The sequence below is a fragment of the Brachycentrus maculatus genome, unplaced genomic scaffold (assembly GCF_059751285.1).
Source record: "Brachycentrus maculatus isolate JH-2025_06_01 unplaced genomic scaffold, ASM5975128v1 h1tg000065l, whole genome shotgun sequence".
Taxonomy (NCBI): Eukaryota; Metazoa; Arthropoda; class Insecta; order Trichoptera; family Brachycentridae; genus Brachycentrus; species Brachycentrus maculatus.
Window position 1 is genome coordinate 723,749 of NW_028280819.1, and position 24,720 is coordinate 748,468.

At 35.2% G+C, this 24,720-nt stretch overlaps 1 protein-coding gene across 1 annotated transcript in view; it reads right to left on the reverse strand.

The window, feature by feature from the left end:
- Positions 1-24,720, reverse strand: part of Dad (Daughters against dpp) — a 129,743-nt gene that overhangs the window by 91,887 nt on the left and 13,136 nt on the right. The window contains exon 2 of the mRNA XM_088256660.1: positions 10,590-10,646. Coding sequence (XP_088112786.1) covers positions 10,590-10,646 — 57 coding nt within the window. The remainder of the gene's footprint in view (positions 1-10,589; positions 10,647-24,720) is intronic.

Consider the following 24,720-nt stretch of genomic DNA (forward strand, 5'->3'; position numbering starts at 1 on the left):
CTGCGCTCCGGGTACACCGCAACTTTGACGATATGATCTAAATAAATTAATGGAATTTATGCTATGCCAAGAAGGAATTAAAATAATTCTCGGAAAGCTCATTTTAAACGTTGAAACCGAAAACTTACAAGTTGACAAATGGACTTATCTTCTCAGGTTTTTTTTTTTATTTTAGATGGTTGCAGTGGCTGCTAATTAAATAAATGAAAATGTTTCCAATTGAGTTAACAATTTGCAAAGATTTATAACACTGTTTGTTATCCGATATCAGTCTGCGCTTCAGGTGAAATTAAATAAACACTCCTGTAAAAAATGACATACATTTATTTAAACCCTCTCTGAGAATCAATCATTGTAGCTAAACGCGATTACCACTATACTACGGAGGCGGATAAAGATGATTAAATTTAAATTTTATTGTTAGCATATATAACTAACCAATCAAACAAAAGCAGCGAATTATTGAGAATAATCTTTAAACATTTTGACAAAACGGCGACAGGAGGATGAATAAATGAATTGCAATTGTTACAATCAAATAAAGAATATTTTTTCTCTCTATGTTCAAAGATTCCAAACATTTTTGTATCGGGGATAAGGACTACAAGTGTTGCTACAGAGTAGGGGATATTCCGTGGCATTCCACTAGGAACAAAAGTCCCACTTGTGCTTCTGTCTATTTATAAACCTCTCAATCAACATGGTTCCCCGTATACCATGGCGCTGCCACGGCTTACTTTTCTGCCATCTATACCTACTGGTTCCATACCAAGGGCAAACTGCCGTGGTACTTTCATACAGACTAGACAGATATCGAGCGACTTTACGCAAAAGTTTGATTATCCAACAAAATTGATTTATTATTGTCTTCAACAGGTTAGACACAAAAGTTATAGGAATAATCCGTTTTATATCCAACCCATGGCGTCCATAAGCATTCAGTGTCAATGTGTGTTAATTAATATAGCAGCATTCCACGCATACATGTAAAGTATACGTACAAGCAAAACAATATCAATTATCTCGTATGCAAGAGTTTTGCATACTGGTAATCGATATGCAGATGCGGTCAAATAATTTATGAATATAATTATTCTCGACGTTGATGAATAAATTAAATAATAATATTTCGCTATGTCAAGAATGTACATTTCATTAGCCATTACGTCACTCCCAATATGCAAACATTAAAGTTGGTATAAATCAATATAACTACACTTCGTGTGCGGCCGGAATGTAGGAAATAGTGCCTACTACATGTCGGCTGTGTGGAAGAACTACCAAATAGCTTCGCGATATAAACAAAAAATACGACCAGTTCTAATAATGAAGGTTTGTATTGCGCGTCGATCTATTTTCATCACACATCGAACGAAATGTTTAACGAAAGTGGCGCCTGGGTCAACAAAAAAATCTTGAATTTTCGAGTGTTATTTAGTATGCTAACCATGTTACGTACAAGTTCATCACTGATGACCTTACGTTCAATATAACATTGCGTCAATAGAAAACAGTGCCGTGTAAAAATATACACAAAAAAGGAAATTAAAGACCATAATCAGCGTGACACGAATTTTCAATGAGAGTTGGAAAATTTATTTAAAAATTGTGATGACTTCTATTTTCATAGTTTTCTAATTGAGTATAAATTTCTGTAAAATAGAGATAACCAAAATATTATTATATGTATTTTATTTATATATATTCTTAGGTATTTAAAATGTAATTTCAATCATTTTCGTTTTCCTAACATATATTTTTTTAAAGAATCTAAATTAAATTTCGCTTATTTCAACGTTGGTTTAGGCAAACAGATATTTTAAGACGGATGGAAAAAATGAAAAACCGATAAGTCAACAGTCACCATAGGAAATTAGCAACTTGTAAAATTGCTTGACAGTAAAAAAAACTTGGCAACAGAATATTGTACTCGAATCGTCTCTGAGATTGATTGTGTCCAAACCTACGATAGAATGAAGACATCAAAGTGTGAATTTTGAACAGGACGATATTCAATATTATGTATAAGATCAAAAACTAGATTAACTTTAAAATTCTAACTGAAATGTGTGTATCGATGCCTTAGAGCGCAAACGTACTAATTACAAAATGATGTGTTTCAAACTCATCAAATCAAAAGTTATTAAATGCACGTTCTATACCACTTAATAGCACTTATGAAAATATAAAAAATCAACATCCTAAAGAAATATAAATAAATCACCTTTTTTTTAAATTACCTAACGTCCAAGTGACTCTGAAATCTAGCTACGGCTTATGCAACACCGTTTATCATGTCCCTACTCAGGCTTCAACTTTATAAGTTTCATAGCCTATGCCTACTTGTGAGTGGATTTACTCTTTATGTTTAAAGTTTAATTTAATGTAATTCATGAGTGAAAATTCTAGGCAAAAACACTCGCCAAATAAATCACCCTAAAGTGGAATCATATTTATAGTCAGTGTCACATAACGCACTATGTCACATTGTAAAAATCTATAAGAAAAAAACTAAATACTTTTCCGTGTTTTAAAGGAAATGCGATTTACATTTTTATGCACAAAAGTATTCAATTAAAGACTATCTTTACATTTTTTATAAATATCTAAGTTTTTCGTTAGAAATACATTGTTTATTTTCAATGGTTATTAGTTTGATAAGAAATCCGTTAAATTAAAGAAGAAAAACACAATGAATTCACCCTTTTTTTACATTTAAACTTATAAATTGATGTGCTGTAAAAAATGTAATTGTTATGTTTACACTCTGAGGCACCGATTTGTTTGAAATAAAACTTCGATGAAAAGTCTAGCGTTATTTAATATTCATTAAGAGTATGAATCTACATATTATTTAATATTTTATCCTTTGGTTTTTGTGAATGTGAATATTAATAACAGTACACAACAAAGAGGTCTATAAATTTCATTCTATATTAAGTACAGTCTGCGCATGAGTGATTTCAGTGACTTCAAACATATTTATGAAAAAATGTATTAAGTGATTTTAATGCAATTCTTCAGCACGTATGTATAAATTAATGTTATATTTTTGTATGTTTGCCAATTGATCAGATTTTTGTTACGAATACGTATATTTTTCATTCCAATAGTTATTACGTTTATCAGTTACCTTTTTTAAAAAATCGATGCATAATGTAATAATAAAGAAAAATACAATGCACATATTTTACACATTTATTTTATGTTATTTTTATAAACGTTTCGAAATATCGTACGTGACTTTAATATAGATTGATAAGTGTGTGTACACTAAGAAACTACACGCAATACCTACAAATAGGCAAAGCGTAAACAAAACTACAAGGATATGTTTTTAAAGTGCTCGTAGTCTCGGAGAAGTGTCTACGGTACTTACAATGTTCACTCGCTCGAGTGAAACGAGTGGGTATCATATCATAATACTAATGGAAATAGGGAAGACTAATTATCGACAACTGATTAAATAATGGTAGGTACTTAAGTTTTAAGTATTAAGTATTGTTTGCTCACGGAACACTGCGAAGGCAGCTAAGTATTTGCCGCTTGGGCCGTTTTCTACGGAAAACTGTCGGCGTCAGACCAATGGCGGTGGTATTGGGTGGTATTTCATTATCGCGGGACGTTTGTAAAACAAAATCAAATATTCAACAAATGGTACTAAAATTATCACAACAATATTGACTCTACGACACTTCAAGGAGAGGCGCCATGAGCAATAGAAGGATCAAATTTCTAAGGTTTTCACGGCCGTTCAGATGCTTATCTGGGTTATTATGCCGCGTTGTACCGAGACCTACATGCTGACTTTCATCCATCATTCCACAGGCTATCCTGAGAACGACGTATTGCAAAAAATGTGTAACACAGCGTCCCGATGACAGCCCCTAGATGTCTTTCGAGGAAGATCCATGGCGATTGCCTGGTTCACAATGTGTTTAGGGTCTCTGCTTCCAATGGGCCCATACCATCTCAATTGCCTTTCCTCTACCTTACTATTGATATCTGTTACACCCAGGCTTCTACTTATGCGTGCTCTCTCTTTTCTCTTAAACTTAACTACTTAAGGAAGATCCATGGCGATTGCCTGGTTCACAATGTGTTTAGGGTCTCTGCTTCCAATGGGCCCATACCATCTCAATTGCCTTTCCTCTACCTTACTATTGATATCTGTTACACCCAGGCTTCTACTTATGCGTGCTCCCTCTTTTCTCTTAAACTTAACTACTTAAACTCTTTATTTTGCCTCTAAGGGACACTTCAACTGATCTAAGAAGAAATAAATCAGCATTCGTATTTCAGCTGTTTCTAGAAAAATGCTGAGACCGTTGAAATTAAAGTGAGGCTCATGAATAAAGATTTTTTTTATATTTCAGATGGGAATTGCATTTATTATTTACCTTGCTTAATTTGTACAAGGTTTATAGATTATTAGGTGGATTTTTGTTCCTTCTAACTAAATAAATATGTAAAAGTTTGAAATTAACTAAAAAAGAAATGAGTAGTGTGTTTGTCAATAATGGGTAGAATTGGTGAATGTTACACGTGTGTAAAGTGATCACTTAAACTAGCCTGTGACGGTCGTCAGTCCCGTATATGCCCAGACTTCCATATTCTTTGTTATCCTTGATAAGATGTCAAAAAATAATATGAAAAATAACTCCTATAATTGGAGATAATCCAGATTTGTGAACAAGTATTTGGACACACTCAAAATGTTGTAAATAAATATGTTTTTATTTGAATCTGTGTTGGGAACATGAGGGATAATCTAGTGTGGGCCAATCGGGAACTTCTCAGCATTTTGCTCATTGGTAACCACTTAAGTAGAACCGTACCGTGGAATGTCTTACGACCAAATTATTACTGTATAGGCTGATTTATTTGTACTTCATTCTCAAAAGTACGTTTGACACCTATCGATGGCTACTCGCGGCCAGTGTCGGATTGTCGGCGCCCTGGCGGTGGAACAGCGCCGGGGAGGCGCGTCAAATGCCTTCATAAAACATTAAATGGAAACAAACGGAGAATATTAAGCACTCGCGTATTGTGTCGCATACTATTAGCATTCAATTAGACGTGTTACTCGCATTCCCCGCGGAGGCGTGGGAGGTCGAAGACGAACTCTACAGACCGAACATCGCGATAAAGGAACATTCGTATTATAGCACCAGAAAGGATGTAATATGTACCGAGTACTGACCGTCTTCCTGGTGCGTCAATTGTCATTTGTGATTCATTTCCTCGTCACCGGCGCCAAGTTGTCCGTTGACGCTAGCAAATTTAGTGCATAACAATTTTGGAAGAAATACTGCCTAATATATTATATCGCATGTATTTAAAAAAATGTATCGATAAAATTAAGAAGGGTGTGTTGAGATGGTTTGGACATGTGGAACGTATGAGTGAGGAAAGAACGGTTAAACAAATTTATGAGGCGAACGTAGTTGGAAAAAGAAGCAGAGGAAGACCGAGGAAAACTTGGCACAATCAGGTATGTCAAATACTTGAAAGCGGCCGGGTCAGGAGTCGTAATAATCGTCGAGTATGTCTGAGGAGATGCATGAATGTAGAAGAGGCGAAGAATGTTTGCAAAGACAGAGTGGTGTGGCGTTCGATTCTCTCTGCCTACCCCTGCGGGGAAGCGGCGTGATGGTTAGTTAGTCAGTTTTATTTAGAAAAAAAACCGTAACCTTCGACATAATTTTTTTTACTAAGTTTTAAGCTACATTATAAAAAAATACGAAAGTGATAATTGAATACCTTGATACCTTGGAGTATTTTTTTATAGGAAATGGCGCTATATAAATTATGCAAAATTGTTATTATTATTATCATAGTATCCATTTATTCTTCAGATGTAGTGTTTTTTGTTTGTTAGATTGACCATCATCAATAAATAGGATGTAGAAAGTGTTTTTTGTTCCCCTGAAAATTTGGGTTAGTGAGGGTTGCATCATTTTTCTACACACAATCTTCATTTTGCATTGGTCCATCACCTTTGATGACCAATGCAAAATCATCATTTGATTGGAAAAAGGTTCAGATTATAATAAAATGGCAAACTAAAAATATCAGTAGCAGAATCATATGGCGAACTGGGGTTTGATTCTAACTGATATATATATATATATATATATATATATATATATATATATATATATATATATATATATATATATATATATATATATATATATATATATATATATATATATATATATATATATATATATATATAGGGTCCGCCATCTAAAGTTTTTTTTTCAACTAGTGCTTATTTCGTGAATGGTAACACTTAGCTCATGTCTGATTTGACAGATAATTAGTTTTATCCTTCCGCTGAGCGAATATGGTTGTGTATACGCTTGAACAACGCTGGGAAATATTGCGACATTCGACTTACAGAAGATGCCGATTTTGCCAAAAAAATCATCTTTTCGGATGAAGCTCATTTTGATCTTGGCGGGTATGTAAACAAGCAAAATTGTCGTATTTGGGGCACAGAAAACCCGCACGCATACATTGAAAAGCCGGTACACCCAAAACGAGTCACTGTTTGGTGCGGATTTTGGTCCAGAGGCATAATTTGGCCATTTTTCTTTGAAAATGAGCAAGGAGTGGCCGTTAGTCAATGGCGATCGTTATCGGGCCATGTTGAACGGATTTTTGTTCACAAAAATTGAAGAGGAGGATATTGGCAACATTTGGTTTCAACAGGACGGCGCTACGTGCCACACAGCCGAAGCTACACTCGATGTTTTGCGCCCCATTTTCAAAAAAAAAATGTTATTTGGCGGACCCTATATATATATATATATATATATATATATATATATATATATATATTTAATATCTAACTTGAACTATGACCCCAAGCGCCCGTAGGAGCAGGGCGGAGTGTACGCGGGGAATGTTTAGGTTATATCCTTTTGAGATTGATGCAGGGGAGACTGCACACACTTATCCTTGTACTGTTATAGCGACCTGTTGAATAAACCGATTGCATCCTAATTACGAGTTATTATGACCGATACCCGAGCCCCGAAATAATATATACTCGTAGTCTATTAGATTTAAGTTTTGTAGCGACATTTCTTGGTGGAACTGCATACTACATAAGTATTTAGTTTTTTTCCACATACATTGTCGGTAATGACATCAGCCGACTGGCCTAATGATTTTTTTTTAATTATGCCTTCTTGTAACACTGAAGCGATGTTTCACTCGTAAATCGTTTCCCCGTTGGCTCATTATTGCCTAGGCGTTTTGAATCTCACCACCTCTATAGTGTAGTCGATCAGAACTCCTCGCACGACATATCGATCGAGACAGTCAAGGTGTCGATTGGGTATTAATATTCACGGGTCGGCCGCGTACGGTGTGGAGCCGCGTTCCGCGAATCGCTTTCGGTTTGTCCGGCCCGAATGCGGACGGGGATCACGATCACGCGTACCGGCCAACTGCGCGGACGTGTTGCGAGAAAGGAAGGGCGCAGGATCGGTGGCTAGAATTCGTGAGTCTTCTCTCTTTGACTCCTGTTCGGAGACAATTGTATGGAGGCAAGGTGATCAACTACATTCGCCTCACTTATCGTAGTAGTACAGGAGAAAGTGACCAACTACCAAAAGGTAAAATCCTCAGGAGGGCCATTTAAGTCACTTTTGCTTGGCAAGAAAATAAACACCAATGCAGTTAGTCATTTTTAACGAGTCAATATATTATACTTTCAAGTTTAAAATCCTTTGGGATTTTTTCAGGGCAATATTAAGCTAGTAAGATATCAAATAGTAAATTTTCACGTCTTTGTAAAACAATGCACTTGGTCACTTTCTCCTGTATGACTACGATATTGCTCCTATATAAAGTTGTGCCTTAGAACGATATTATTGTAAATATAAAATATATTATTATATATAAAATGTCCGCTTCCGTTGTGTAATGGTCGGCATGCTTGGCTACCGTACCAGAGGTCCCGGGTTTAATTCCCAGGGGGTGTCAAATAAATATAAGTATTTTTTCCACTCTAATATTTATTCATTACTACCCTGGATTGGTACCCGAAACAAAGGGCTTTCCTTCGTGTGTTAACAACGATCGAGATAACACCGCTTTTATATTATGCAGTGCCCTATGCACCATCGGGTACGGATAAGGGTATGAAGATGAAAACATGAAATGTATAGTGTTAAATAAATGTACCAAAATTATAATGTTCCTACCATACCTATGGCATTTTGGCTTGCTTACCCACACTCCCTCTATCTTATTTATTTATTTAATCACATACATAATTACAAATAACAATAATGTGTCCTTACTAAGTTTTCCCGTGCCGAGGGCACTAAATTTATCTAAAAACTATAATGAAAGAAAAGAAAGAAAGAAAATTGTTCATGCAATCAAATACGTCATGGTTAAATGACTTTTAAAAACCAATTAATTATTTGAGAATTTTACAGAATAGTGACGAAAATCCAGTCATTCACATAAAATGAGTTGTACAAAGTGCTTGTACTATTCCAGTTACAAAATTTCACGATTGCAAATTTGAAAAAAAATATCCGAAAAAGGGACGGGAGGGAGGGAAGGGGAAAAGGGAAAGATCAAAGACAAATTGTATGAAACTAGGGACACATCACGATGATATCGCTTCAGATATCGCTCACTCCTTTCATTAACGTCATATATCAACAAACTTGAATAACAATAACGTCATATATCAAAAGTTTAAAAATATAATAGAATGTATTATTTATTGATTCGGCATTAACTTTGTGGAATGACATGATTACTTTAATTAAATTAAACACTTGAATAATCCACTGAATTGAGTTTTATTTTTATTTACGACTAGTTTCGAAAACGACAATTGTTTTTATCTTCTGGTACAAATTAAAACTTAATTTGTACCAGAAGACGAAAACAATTGTCGTTTTCGAAACTAGTCGTAAATAAAAATAAAACTCAATTCAGTGGATTATTCAAGTGTTTAATTTAATTAAAATAATAGAATGTATTGTAAATAAATATCAAGCCACTCATTGAACTTTTTACTATGCAACAGATCTTTTTAGATAAAACCTGAATGTTTTTTCTGCATTTGAAAAATATTTAGTTTATTTAAAAAAATAATTAAACAATACCTTTTCTTCAAAATGCAAAAAAACAACACTTTCTGCCCTGTAGCGGGTAAATATTAAGTTAAAAATATGCCGCTTTTGCTGGCATATAGTACATTTTCTGGGCATTCCGAAAACATGCACAACTGAAAATTGACGATTTTTTTAAATATGACGTTGTTGAAAGGAGTGAGCCATTTGCCTAATTCTATTATCCACTATGTAACTTGTCCACTTATCCACTATGTTCTATCTACCCACTGATTGCAAACGGCTATATATGGTATCAAACGTTTTGATCAATATCACTAGTCCGTCTTTGGTCGGTTGGAAGATATTGCTTTTTAGCAATAAGCCCGCCAATGTACTTTTTATTTTCTGTACATGAAGTTTAAATAAATAAATAAATAACTTGTAAATGGAAGTGGATAGTTGTTAAACTGATAACATGGACGAGTCCCTCGAGGAATGTATTATGTTTGTACAATTCAGAATTGAGATGAACGGGATCACAGAGCGATTCCCCGTCCGAGCGATGTCCGCTGTTGTTTTCCACAATACACGTTCTTATTCCCTGCCGCCAGAGATCGAGGTGTAAAACGTCAAGCAACACGTTAGCATGTCCGCCATCTATTTGCGGAGATGAACGAATTTCAGATTACAATATCGCGAACGGCGTTATTCGCGGAATTCTCAGCGCTAACGCGGACAATTTGTTTTGTCCGCTGTTTCTTTCGTTTGTGAATGCGCCTTTGGGCGACCGAATCCACGAATAATAGAGGAGCGATCGATAATCGAGTGACTATCCGCAAACCGGCGCGTTCATCGATGTCATCAAACCTGCACTGGCCGTCAGAGGCGTGCATTCTATGTAGGTTAAAAAAGTGCCTACCGTGGATTACTCGCTTTCCATATAGAAACACGACCAGTGCCTACTATGCCTTATCCTTACCCAACCTTACTGCCTACCCTAATAAAAACTCTGTGCACGTCACTGCTGATTGTGTGATTGATTGTGAATCGTTCGCTGCAGACGGCCAACGTCTGCAGCGAACGATTCACAATAAATTATTATCAATTATTTTTTTTAATAATCTAATGCCTGCATTCTTGAATCAAGTTTATATACTGATTTTTAGAACTATTTTTAATAAATGTTTTACTTACTAAATACCACTATTTCTTAAAATCTACTGTGACACGTGTTTCGATGTATTTCGCATCATTTTCAAACACCGCATGTAAGTGAAAATGATGCAGAATGCATCGGAACACGCGTCAAGGTAGATTTTAAGAAATAGTGGTATTTACTAAGTAAAACATTAATTAAAAATGGATAGATTTTACCACAAAGTGACTGCCGAATCAATTGATGAAACTACTAGTATTATTTTAACATGCGCTCGTGGCAATTTCGGATAAGTCATGTCCTTGTCTAGTTACAAAATAAGTCAGAAATGAACTTACCTTCTTGTTTAAGCTTATCGTCCATCGGAGTGCGACAATAAGGGGGAGGGGGCGTTTCTGAAAAAACATAAATAAATCAATTAATAAACATGCTTAGTAAAGAAGAAAACATAGCACATTAATAGCAGGGACTGCAACGGAAGGGCACAAATAGTGAATAATGAATTTTGTAAATTAAATGCATTTTTGTTCAACTTTGTGGTATGGTATGGTATCCATATAACACTCTCCTAATAATTCATCGTTCACTTCGTATAATTAAAAAAAAACCTTATCCCCACCCGATGGTGTATAGGGCACACTCATATAAACACAGTGCTATCTTGATCGTTAACACATGAAGGAAAGGTGATCAGCCCTCCGCTTCAGGTACCAGCCCAAGGTAGTATTGAATAAATATTACAGTGAAAAATCACTTATATTTATTTGACCCCCCCATAGGAATCGAAACCGCAATCTCCAGTACGGTAGCCGAGCATGCTGACCATTACAGTACGGAGGCGGACTTTGTATAATACTATTTAAAATTAATACAGCATGATTACCGGTTTCGACATTACCATCATCAGGTCAAACGTAGACTACAGACTGTAGTCTTATTACCTTATGACCTTATTAGTATGTAGTCTACATTCGGCCTGATGATGGGATGCTTATTTCGAATCCGGCAGTCACAAAGAAGTGTTTTTAAGTGGTATTACACAAAGTGACCGATGAATGATTAGGAGAATGTAATAATGACTTTCCCGAACATGATTCAACGAGGAAAGTCAACTAAATATTCAGCAAAACGGAACATGAGCATTCCGTTCAAATGAAGCTAGACAGTCTCATAAATCAGTAAGCATTTATGGGATTTTAGCAGAGGGTGGTGTTAAATTCGTGTCGAATGCAGGGAAAAACAAGAAATGAGAGAAATATCGATTTAAAAATAGTTACTTAACAGCAACGTTTCTCAATCTGGAGGTCGCGACCACTCAGAGAAGTTATACAGAGGGTCGCAGTCGGCACGAAAAATAAAACAATCTTATCTACATTATTGTCACGTTAGCATGTTTTTTTTCTTCTTTAGTGTTTGTACCTTGCTTATAAATACAAAGTAAATTACAAATAAGAGATTATTACATATTTACTACAATGTTTTCAAAGACATATTGTATTGTAAAAAACCCTAGCAAGTTATTCTAACCTTTATCCGCACCTAATGATGCAAAGGGAAATGCATCCTGTTGATGAAGAGTGTAATCTTGGTAATTGATTGCACAGTCCTGCGCTTCAGATACAAGTGCAAAGTGATATAACATCGATATCTCAGTTAAATAATCTCAAAAATATATGTGCTATTACGACCCCCCTTAAAATGAAACCACGGTCCTATTATACTAAATCAATAACACTTTACAAACAGCTTGAGTTGAGGATCATTGAATTTCTTACAAATTTAGTTATATCATTAACTGGTAATGCAACTAGATATAAGTACCGAAAATCTTCATTTAAACTGCCAATAACAATTGTAAAAGAAAACTGCAATGCTGAGATAGGTACCGCGTTATCGGAGGGGACGTTATAGGAAAGTTAATGTTTTTTAATTGCATTTAAATTTTAAATGACTCATTTTAGTCATTTCCGCTAGTTAAAATGTAAAAATAAAATTTAAAACAATAACCCCATTTAAAATTCCATAAGATAAGGGGTACCTATATCAACGTTGTAGGGGTGTTTCCTGTATATCTAAATACATTTTTTCTGTTTTTTAAATAAAGTTTATTTATTTATTTTAAACATGTTTTATATAACGGACGTTCGGCCTTAACAGACACCCCCTACCCCCACCAATCAGTCCGTTATATCGGGGTTTTACTGCACTGTTACTTTTTTCTACAACAATTATCAAAACAAATTCATTTGAATTATTTTACTATCCGAACGGAGCAGGAGAACAGAACGTAACAGAAGGCTAGGGATCTCTTTAAATCTGTCGGCATCGATGGTGGGTTACTGGGCACGTATATGCAAGTGTGCTCGTAGTATGTGTGGGGGAGTCTTTTGCATATCAAGCGACATGTGGCGGCCAGATCACAAGGCGGCATGGCGTTTGGGGACAGATGACAATATTATTGGAATAACTGCGTTACCAGGAAACAGTTCTTGGGACCTGCCTCTCGTGCTGGCCCGGTTATTAGGAGGCGGATATGCCGTGATTCGACGTACACGCCTTCGAGCATACAAATCAAAATGCACCAAAAAATTAAATAATAATAAAATAAAAATTTTAATATATTTTGTATATTAAACGCATTGTAAACTTTGTGGTATAGTAATAAAACACTATTCTTATCATTCATCGTTCAATTTGTGCGAAGAAGATAAACTGAATTATTCTGGAGTTAATAAATTAATTTGGAAAAACATCGTTTTAACCACATTTTTATTATTAGTACACTTTAACCTACCGGTTTCGACAAGAACCTTGTCATCATCAGGGTTTATTATGTTTTCAATATTTTAGAATTTAATAAACCCTGATGATGACAAGGACAATTCTTGTCGAAACCGGTAGGTTAAAGTTAATAATAAAAAAGCGGTTAAAACAAAGTTGTTTAATTTTATAAAGTTTATAAAATGTGCCACAAAGTATCTGCGAAAAACATTCAAGAAAATCAATAAAGAATATAAAAATAATTTTTCTAAATTTGCCAATCACCATACATACATCTGAAGACCATTAATCTGGATAAATCAATGGGCATAAATATTCGTTTAGACTATCTTGAAAGATAAGAAATTAGCAAAGCAATTAATAAAGACTTACCCATAATAAATAAAAATAATAATAAAACCCCTATCCGCACCCCAATGGTGCATAGGGCACTGCTTCATATGAACGCAGTGTTATCTCGATCGTTTACACATGAAGGAAAGGTGACCAGCCCTCCGCTTCAGGTACCAGTCCAGGGTAATATTGTAATAAATAACCCATAATAAATAACTTATTATTACAAATTTAACTTAAAGTCCGCTTTTGAAAATAGGTATTCCCATTGTGATTTCTTTACCTTCTTTCTCTCTATCAAATAATAATACCAATTTTTTGTTTCATAAAAATAGAAGATAAGTGGTATGACACATAGTGTACGATGAATGATAAGGAGAGTGTTAACTATAGATAGTTTTTTGTTGCGATTATTTTCTATTTGAGTGATTAAATCACAGTAAAATTAATTAAAAATGATTCCGATAAATGAGAATTATTACGAGAAAACCTAGTTGCATGAAATGGTTCGTTCGGACGAGTGATAAACCTGTTACCGTATCCCAGTGTGCGTTAACAGACTAAAGCTTAGAGTACGTATTATGTCCGCCTCCGTAGTGTAATGGTCAGCATGCTCGGCTACCGTTCTGGAGGTCCCGGGTTCGATTCCCAAGGGGGGTAAAATAAATATAAGTAATTTTTTCACTGTAATATTTATTCAATATTACCCTGGACTGGTACCTGAAGCGGAGGGCTGATCAACTTTCCTTCGTGTGTAAAAGATCAAGATAACACTCCGTTTATATAACGCAGTGCCCTATGCACCATTGGGGTGCGGATAAGGGTTTTAAAAAAAAGTACATATTAACAACGTATATAACATCCAACATAATAATCCCGTAAAATTGGAAATCTATTGCGGTTGAATTATTAGTTGAGTCTCATTACTAATTTAGAATCAGTATATCAAACATAAATAATCGCAGACCATTGATATTTGGTTGACCGATCAACTGGGGGTCAAAAATGTTTGATTATAAAGGAAAATAAAACTAATATTCACAACGTTTTGTCGAGTGTGTCCAAATACTTGTTCACAAATCTGAGTTTTCTCCACTTAAGTTTAGTTATTTTTACATTTTGACATCCCAACCAAAGACCGAGGAAAACTTAGCAAGATCAAGTATTGCAAATACTTGAATGTGGTCAGGCCGGGAGTCGGAATAATCGGCGTGTATGTATGAGAAAATGTATGAATGTTTTTTTTGTTGCTGTTTTTTTTTTAGATGGAAACTGCATTTATTATTTACCTTGCTCGGCTGTCCAAACTCAAAACACAGTAAGGGTCATTTTTTTGTAGATTCTAATTAGTCCAAAAATGCAAAAAAACGTACTACAAAAAAAATGTCCCTTACTGTGTTTTAAGTTTGGACAGCCGTGCTTATTATGTACAAGGTTTATAGATCATTTTGTGGATTTTTGTTTCTTCTAGCTAATTCAATATGTTTTTATTTGAATCTGTGTTGGGAACAGGAGGGATAATCTAGTGTGGGCCAATCAGGAACATCTCAGCATTTGCTCATTGCTGGGAGGAAACCACGTAAAACTCCTCAGGAGAAGGCGGACTGTTGACTGTAATGTATGAATGCGGAAGAGGCAAAGATTGTGTGCAAAGACAGATTAGTGTGGCGTTACATCTGCGGGGAAGCGGCGCGATGGTAAGTTAGTGATTATTAAAATTTGCAAAATCTGGGACCATACTACGGCTTTCCCGAAGTCCTGTCCGAGCCCGGACCACCCGGTAAGGAACCTCGTCCCGAATCAAGACGCCGAGTCCGCCAGTCGACTACCGGCGACTACCAGTCAAACCATTCTTGGCGCCGTGCGTAGGTACAGAATCACCTGTATTTCCTTCCCGTCTGCTGAATGCGCCGGTAAAATACTGACAAGGAGACGAAAGGGCAAACCGTTAGTATGAAAATACGGCCAACACCGCACAGTGCGTTATTGTGTCAATCTAGGGGTAGGCACTTTATTATTACGCTTAAAATATACCGGTTTTAGTAGGTTTTTGGATACTATCACTAATAAAATACATAATTGAGTGAACATCTTGTATTTATCTGACACGTGTTTCGATGCATTCCGCATTATGTTCGGTGTTTGAAAATGATGCGGAATGCATCGAAACACGTGTCATAGTAGATTTTAAGAAATAGTGGTATTTACCAAGTAAAACATTAATTAAAAATTTCAAATTGTTTTAAGCTAGAAGTTACCAAAATCCACGCATTGATCTATAAACCTTGTACACAATGAGCAATGTAAGTAATAAATGCAACTCCCATTAAAAAAAAATATACAGTAGTAGTAATGACCATACATGCGGTTCCCGTTTATATCCACGGCGATTTGCATAGTGAATTATTATAATGCATTAGGGATTAAATAGCCCCATAGGTTTCCAGTTGACATGGCGCTGATGTCTGCCAGTTGGCGGGATTCTTGGGAAGGAGAAAAAAGTGAATATAAATGACTGCGGGACATTCCCGCTCCGCCGCGGCCGGAACGGTAAAAGAAAGAAGCGAGGAAACCAAGACGCATCAATCTAATGCAGGGGTCCACAACCATTCGTTGGCCCGAAGGGATCACCTCTATTGGCCCGAATGGCACATCGGCTGGCCAAACTCAAAACACAGTAAGGGACATTTTTTTGTACTACGTTTTTTTTTTTACATTTTTGGACTAAGTAGATTCTACTTAGTCCAAAAATGCAAAAAAAAACGTACTACAAAAAAAATGTCCCTTACTGTGTTTTAAGTTTGGACAGCCGACATCTCTGTTGGCTTGAAGGACTCTTATTGCTTTTGTTTTTATTTTGTTAGAAAAGATCTTACTACACACACGCTAATTAAAAATGCAATGAAGCAAAAATGTCGTATCAAAATTTTATTGATATGAGTTATTGCGATGTAAATCTGGGGATTTACATGGCTTACGAGCTGTCATTACTTGGTTTGAGTGATCATTTTATACATTGGTAAATAAACATCTTCTTCTTCTTCAAACCCTTATCCGCACCCCGATGGTGCATAGGGCACCGCATCATATAAACGCAGTGTGATATTGATCGTTAAGACATGAAGAAAGAGCAATCAGCCCTCCGCTTCAGGTACCAGTCCAGGGTAATATTGAATAAATATTAAAGTGACAGAATCGTTTATATTTATCTGTCCCCCCGCAAGGAATCAAACCCGGGCGAGATGACTATTATACGCTACGGAGGCGGATAATATTAAACGCTAAAATATTTCCTAGTTTCTTATTTCCGGCAGTTGGTGATCCCTGATATGCATAGTGAGTGTGGGGACCCAGAAATGCCGCAGACGGGAAATGACAGTACGTATTAAATCGTCTGGGCATGGATGTTTAACAAACTTGGAAAATGCCGAGTGGGCCATAACGAATACTGAACCATTCCAGGACGAGATACTATCTGTGTACATAGCGCATAATACAAGACAAGACGGTGATATCTCTAAATGGATAACCACAGGAAAAGATGCAAAGGGCACCCAGCGAAAATGCCACTAATCATTGTATTTGATTCTTTATTGATTGATTCGGTAGTCATTTTTTCGAAATATCTATTTTAAATTTATATTCTCGATATAAGTAACTCCTACGTGGACAAATCCAAGTTTGTAAACAAAGAATTGGACACACTCAAAATATTATTAATAAAATAAAGTGTGTCTAAATCCTTCACTCCAAAATGCAACACCAAGCAATTTCAGCAAAACTTCAAATATTTGGCAATCAAGCATTTCAATAAACTCCCTAAAGAAATTTTAAAAAATACATGATATAAAAATACTTAAGAAAAAAATTTATGCTCTATACATTTAAATCTTGAAAAAATATACAAAAAAAATACTATCATATCTTTTATTATATAACATTAAACCACGAGTACAGTCTCTTTTATGGAGAGGCACAGCGAATCGAAATATAAAAGTTCTCCAAATGTATAAATGATTAAAATGTATTATGTTATAAATAAAAATGTAAATATATTAAATGAATAAAAAAATTCAAAATTAAAAAATAACAGGCGAAATTATGAAGTTTAATAAAAAGTGAAATAACCACATTACTCAAATTTCGCAAGCTGTATAATATCTCTTATCCTATCATTAAAAATCACGTTTTCAGGCGACTCCTAGTATGTAAAATAACTCGGGAAGCTTCTTACAAACTTTTGAAGGATGGAGGTCATGAAGGTCTCTGGTAAATAAAAAAATATATACTCAACTCAGCCTTAGATCGTGCTAAGAACTCGCATATGAAAGAAGGTGTAAATTAAAGAATATATACAGCGTCTGTAATTTGAGTAGTGTGGTTGCCAATCATGGGTAGAACGTTGAATATTACACATGTTATAAGTGATCACTTAAAAACGGCCTAGAACAGGTCGCAAGCCCTATAAATACTCAGACTTCTATATTCTTCTTCATCTATGTTGAGATGTCAATAAAAAATAACTAACAATCGTTTAACAATTCAACAATATATTTATGCTAATTCTTGTTACTATTTATTATATAACTATTTTTACGTTTTCATATTGTAAAAGATTCCTTTAAGAAAAATATTTACATTTACTTATCAGGACAATATGGCGTATGAGGTTTTATTTAGAAATCAGGTTGATTTTATACTTTTTAGTGGTCAGGTCAGGAGTCGAATAATCGGCGGGTATGTATGAAGAGATGCATGAATGTGGAAGAGGCGAAGATTGTCTGCAAAGACAGATTGGTGTGGCGTTCTATTCTCTCTGCCTACCCCTGCGTGATGGTTAGTTAGTTTTGTTAGTGCCATATGATAAATTTGTCAACGAGACACTGGGAATGTTTCGCTGGCAGTCGCACAATGTGCCATCGTGATGTCACTTCCATAAAATGAAATAATAGCCCAATAGGTGAATTCTGCCAGGTTTCAGAAAAAAAATGTGTTAAGTGCTAAGTACTTTTCCATGTTTTCCGCAATAACAAACACAACTTCACACGTGCGTAGATCTGGACGGGATGTTAATTGTTAAAGACAAACTCTGTTGACCCTATCCGAGGAAAAATTTAATGCATAACACAATAAAAAATTCTTCTTCTTTATGATATAATGAAAACGATGCTGAAGAGCTGGAGGACTTATATTGGCGATTAGTACTGAGCGTAAAAAAAACTTATTTTAAACGTATTTATTTTCAACACCCTGGGAATCGAACTCCGGACCTCCAGAGCGGTAGCCAATGCTGATCACTAGACTACAGAGGCGGATAATTGAAAGTTGACAGCTAATTGCAGCTTATGCATTTTTAAAAGATAAATTTCGACCGGTGTTTGGACGGTTGATGTTTTTTTTTATATTCCCTAATGTCACCTAAAGTGACTAGAATATACAATGTTACGGATTATCCAGCACCGTTTATCTTGTGCCTAATGGGATGTGACAGCATTCTAGTTCACAAATGTCAAATATGATTTGCCATTTGCAAAATATATAACATCTTCCGATAGGGTGATTATTTTTGTACCACCCTGTATATATGTATATCCATACGTATCTACTTTTGTGATCTAGAAAGAAATGTTAAAGTTACTAAAATTGATGAAATGTGTAATTGAAAAATTGTGGCAATAACATCACACTCTATTTGGAGAGCGATAATAGAATTAAATACACGATATGTGTTTCCATCAATAATACACAAACGTAATCGGCAAATTATTAAACAAGTGACGACTTTCAAATCGCCGGAATGTAGTAAACAATGGGTGCTGATAAATATTCACACACACGAGTGTGTATTCGCGTGTGCGAGTACAGCGCTATACAATCCACACACGGGCGGGTATTTATAGGCGCCGGTGTTAGGCGCCACGTTAGCGCGCGCGGCGGCCCGAGGTAAAAATAGAGTTTACGATTTGTTTGTATGTTTGGCGACCGGCGTACGCGACTAGGTACCCACTCTATCACCTATATTGGCACATGATAATAGTCATATCATGTGCAGTGTGGCGCTCAGCGTAGTACACAGGAATGTCGATGGTTAACTAGCACATACGGTGGCCAGTAGTCCCTCACTACACCAGGATGCAAGCACCACTACACCACTGCCTTTGGCACATGATAATAGTAATATCGTGTGCAGTGTGTGGCGCTCAGCGTACTACACAGGAACGTAGACGTTTAACTAGCATATATGGTAGCCAGTAGACTACCATATAACCAAAGGGAGTTAGTTAGTTGTAGCAAAACGTTGGCTACAACTAGGACAATCACTACACCAGCATGCGAGCACCGATACACCACTACCATTGGCACATGATAGTAGTAATATCATGTGCAGTGTGGCGCTCAGCGTACTGTACTGTCGACGATAAACTAGCATAATTCTATTATCTCTGCCTACCTCGCAGGGGTAGGCAGAGGGGATAGAACGCCATACTACTCTGCCTTTGCAAACATTCTTCGCCTCTTCCACGTTCATGCATCTCTTCATACATATCCGCCGATTATTTCGACTCCTAACCTCTGGCCGCGTATTTCAAGTATTTGACTTACCTGATCGTGCCAAGTTTTTCTCGTTCTTTCTCTAGTATTTTTTCCAACTACTTACGCCGCATATATTTGTTTTACCGTTCTTTCCTCACTCACAAAGTAAAAAGAACCTAGTCCTGAAGAAGTCGGACATCAATTGTTGAACTCCCGGAAAGGTTAAAAGGGAAGGATGCAGCGACGGCACACTCCGCTCGGTTTTCCTATAGTAGGTACCATCGTCCGCGGCCGATAAATCAAAACCTCCGTCTCGCGGCGCCTCCCACGGCCGATCGTATTCCCGATCAGAAATGGGGCCCGATAAACAAACACGGCAAGACAATACCCGGAGTGGCCGGGCCCCATTATCCCCGGGTAATCACGCCGGGTAGGTACCCAACCGAAATTCCTGACGTAATGACCGACATCCCATCCCCGCCGGCTGGAAAGGGAGAGATCCCCAAACATAGCGAGTGTTTTTGCCTAGAATTTTCACTCATGAATTACATGAAATTATAGTAACTTTAAACATAAAGAGTAAATCCACTCACAAGTAGGCATAGGCCATGAAACTTATAAAGTCAAAGCCTGAGTAGGGACATGATAAACGGTGTTGCATAAGCCGTAGCTAGATTTCAGAGTCACTTGGACGTTAGTTAATTAAAAAAAAATCCCCAAACATTTATTTTATGCAGCGCTAGGAGCCTTTAACACGTTCACTGCGTTCAATATATCGCGAACAATCACGAGATGCTGGTAAATAAGCAAATTTCAAAACGCTATTGCTACCTATATAAAAAATATTAAATAATATGAAGAAAAAAAATGTAGATGCTAGTATACTCGTACACTGTTTATAAAACAAATTTATGAGACGAATGTAGTAGCAAAAAATTGGCATGATCAGGTATGTCAAATACTTGAAAGCGGTCATGTAAGGAGTCGAAATAATCTGAGAGCATGTATGAGGAGATGATGCACGGGGCCCCATGTGATATTTTCAATTAAAAAGAAAACCAAATATATATATATATATATATATATATATATATATATATATATATATATATATATATATATATATATATATATATATATATATATATATATATATATATATATATTTATATATATTTTAATTTGTAATTCTATTTAATGTTAAAACCCATTAGGCATATAAACGCTAAATAAATATATATACTTACGTATTTTTTTTTTAAATATGGCCATCACGTCACGAACGCTATACGCATTTTGCATACGAATAAAGATAATTTAACGGTGACCAAAATGCAGCAAAAGGTAATAATATTTTACAATCCGGACATAAAAATTAACATACCGCAGTAAAATTTGACTCTATCAAGTGGAAAATACTCGTCTGAAGTAATAAATAACTCACAGATTTTTCTCACGAAAGGCGAATTAGCATAAGACGAATATAAATTTTAGTAGACCGACGACCGTATTCTTAGAATAGGTTAAAAGTTTAAAACAAAATTATATACAAAAAATATTAAAAAAATCATAATTTTCTTTGGAAAATTAACGTGATAACCCATGTGCTTAAAACGTGAAGTATACGCATTTTTTCAACATATCTACTTTATATTCCAAATCATTCGTTTTGTTTAAATAGGATTGAAAACCATCAATTGTCTATCTATTGGTCGTTTGCTGATAATCTTTGACAAAAAAAAACATATTTTTACAAAATCTCAAAATATGTTAAAAATTTATAGTTTAACAGATATTAAGAATACAACCCACGTGTATTTATGAGGACATGTGGAGAAAACATTGGGAACCGTCGAGAAGGCATTCCGACCGCGCAAAACAGAGACGGCCTTATTTGGGGTCCGGCTTCTCGGAAAGGGACGGGGATAAGAAAATCGGTCACCGCTCACTCGTCGATAAGGTAAGATGCAATTTATGTACTGACGAAAGCTCAAATTTGATGTTAAAAGATGTAAGAACCTTAATGCCGACGACTCAAAGTTAAGATTGAGTGCTGATCGAAATAATTCAAATATTGAATACTGAAAAACAAATGAAAAAATTATTTCAAAAGACAATCGATCAAGTACCTATCTCTGAAATGTTACAACTCATTACCATTCTGATTGGATTTTTAAAATATTCTAAAATAATTACTTGTAATATTGGTTCTAATTGCCCTTTTTAATAGATTTTACTTTTTTTGCATTTTTCAACATAATATAAATACAAATACAAAAAATATATAATATAAATACAAAAAAGATCCCACAAAGGCATGGCCTGTGTGTGGGTATACAATATATTTTAGGTCATAGTATAGGGCACCGGCAAGAATACAATATATATTATAAGAAGTAAAATTATAATAAAAGTGTTAATATAAACTACAAATGCTTGACTAACAGAAAAAAAAAAAAAAAAACAAAAAAAAAGATGAAAAAGAAAAAAGTTAGCAAACATGTACTACATGAGTGATACGTCTAAAACATAAGGAATTTAAATCTGTTCTTTCATTAATATGCATTTAGGCAAATGCAGCCATTAAAATATGTAATTTCACACGAATATATTCATTATAAAATTTCAGGTTAACATGGTTAAATAAAAATTTCAAAATGTTCAATAATACCAACAATTTACAACATTTTTAATGTGTCCGAATACTTGACCAAATAATGAAAATAATACAATAATTATAAATTGTTACTTTTTACGACACGCGTTTCGATGTACTGAACATAGCTAACACTATCAAACACCATGAACCATAAACAAACATGTTGAGTGCATCGAAACACGTGTCACAATATAGAAAATTAAAAAGTAGAATTTACCTAGTGAATTTTAAATTTAAAATGATAAGATTTTACCACAAAGTGACTGTCGAATCAACCAATCTATGACTAGCAGATAACAGTCGGTTATCGTGACGCTAAGTACAATAAAATATTAAACTTGTAAAATAAGTTCCCATCGAATTGTATTACTATAATAGCTACACCTGTATTTATAAATGGCGGTTCGGATAGAAAATTTGCGATAATTGAATATAAAAAGGCGGTAAAAGGAGTATCCATAAATAGTTTTAAATAAATAAATAAAATTGCGAGTGTAGCACTGTACGTGTGATAGAAGTGAAACTACTTAAAAAATAAATAAAAAATAAGAGATTTTGTGTGGGAGATATAGGGCATTATAGAGAGCATCTTAAAAGAAATACAACGATAAAGAATTTACATTAAAAAATTACGTTTAATATTTACACTGTCATTGATTGGTGTTTCAATTGGTAATAATGCTGATTGAAATGGTTTGTGATAAATAAAATATGATATATATTTCCGTAATTCAATGTTTTCGAGACAATGAGAAATAATCACAAAACACAATGATAAATACATATTACTTAAAAAAAAGCGTGGTACCTCATTTGTTCATATATAGCGTCTGACGTGTACATCAACGATTTATTATTCTAACACTTTGTATCGTTGTGTATACGTCGCTCTGTTTTGGTCCACTTCCGTGGCGAAGGAATGTAAAGTTCTCTTTCTCCTACGTTATATCTTTCTTATTTTTCGTGTAACGAAATGTGCCTAATAAACGTGACGCACCCTTGAAATTTGACTCTCAATTATCGATTATCGAATCGCCGCTTAAGTTAAGAAGTTTCAGTTCAAAAGTAAAAAAGGGGTTTCGTTACATTTCTCTTTCATTTTGTAAGTGAATTTGTGAACATCCAGCGGAATGCGTTGGACCAGCGAAACCGGGTCACCACGAATTCCTTTCCATTTTGTTTTACGATTCACATAAATCATTGAAAAGAGATAATTCGTCGATGGTTAGTGATGTTTGCATCACACCTGGCACCCACCTCCGCGCATCACCGTTTTAATGAGCTTTTACCATGTAGCGTACATAACTAAAATACATAACTCGCTTTTTAGAAAACATAAAAAATGATTCACGATGCATGAGAAAATATTTGTAACATTCTTAGTGATAAAAACTTTTACATTATGTCTATAAAATTTTACAAGACGTTAGTTTCTGAAGGCTTACTTTACTATTTCGAAGGTATTTTACTTCTTTTAACTCTTATCCGCACACAAAGGTGCATAGGGCACTGCATCGTATGGACGCAGTCCAGATCTTGATCGTTTCCTTTATGAAGGCAAGGTGATCACTCCTGCGCGTACGGGACCAGTCCAGGATAATATCTAATAAATATTAGGGTGTAAAATCACTAATATTTATTTTCACCCTCCCTGGGAATCGAACCCGGGACCTCCAGCATGGAAGCTAAACATGCTAACCATTACACCGCGGAGGTAGGCAAAAGAAAGGAGTTATCGACATATAAATATGTTTTATTAATTTTACATGGAAGTATAGGTTCAAAGTTTATGCTGCTCCAATTATCAATATAAATAGTATTAATAATAATAAATTTGGATAATTTACATAGCGCCATTTTCGCAAAATACTACCCCAAGGGGGCTTCACTGTGATTGAATTGGGGTGGAATCCTCTTCCATCAAAAGTTAGAAACAGTGGGAGAGATGATCTTTAGAAGAAAAAAAAACGCATTTGTTTGCTTAATCATTTCCACTATCTCCTTTTCCCAAATTCGATCACAAGCCCTGGAGCACTGTGGTAGTATTTTACAAAAATGACGCTTTATAAATCATCCAATTTTATTGTCATTTTTATTAAAGTATAAGTATTTACAATTTGCAGATTTAATTTATTATTAGATTAAAACCAATATTTTTAGCT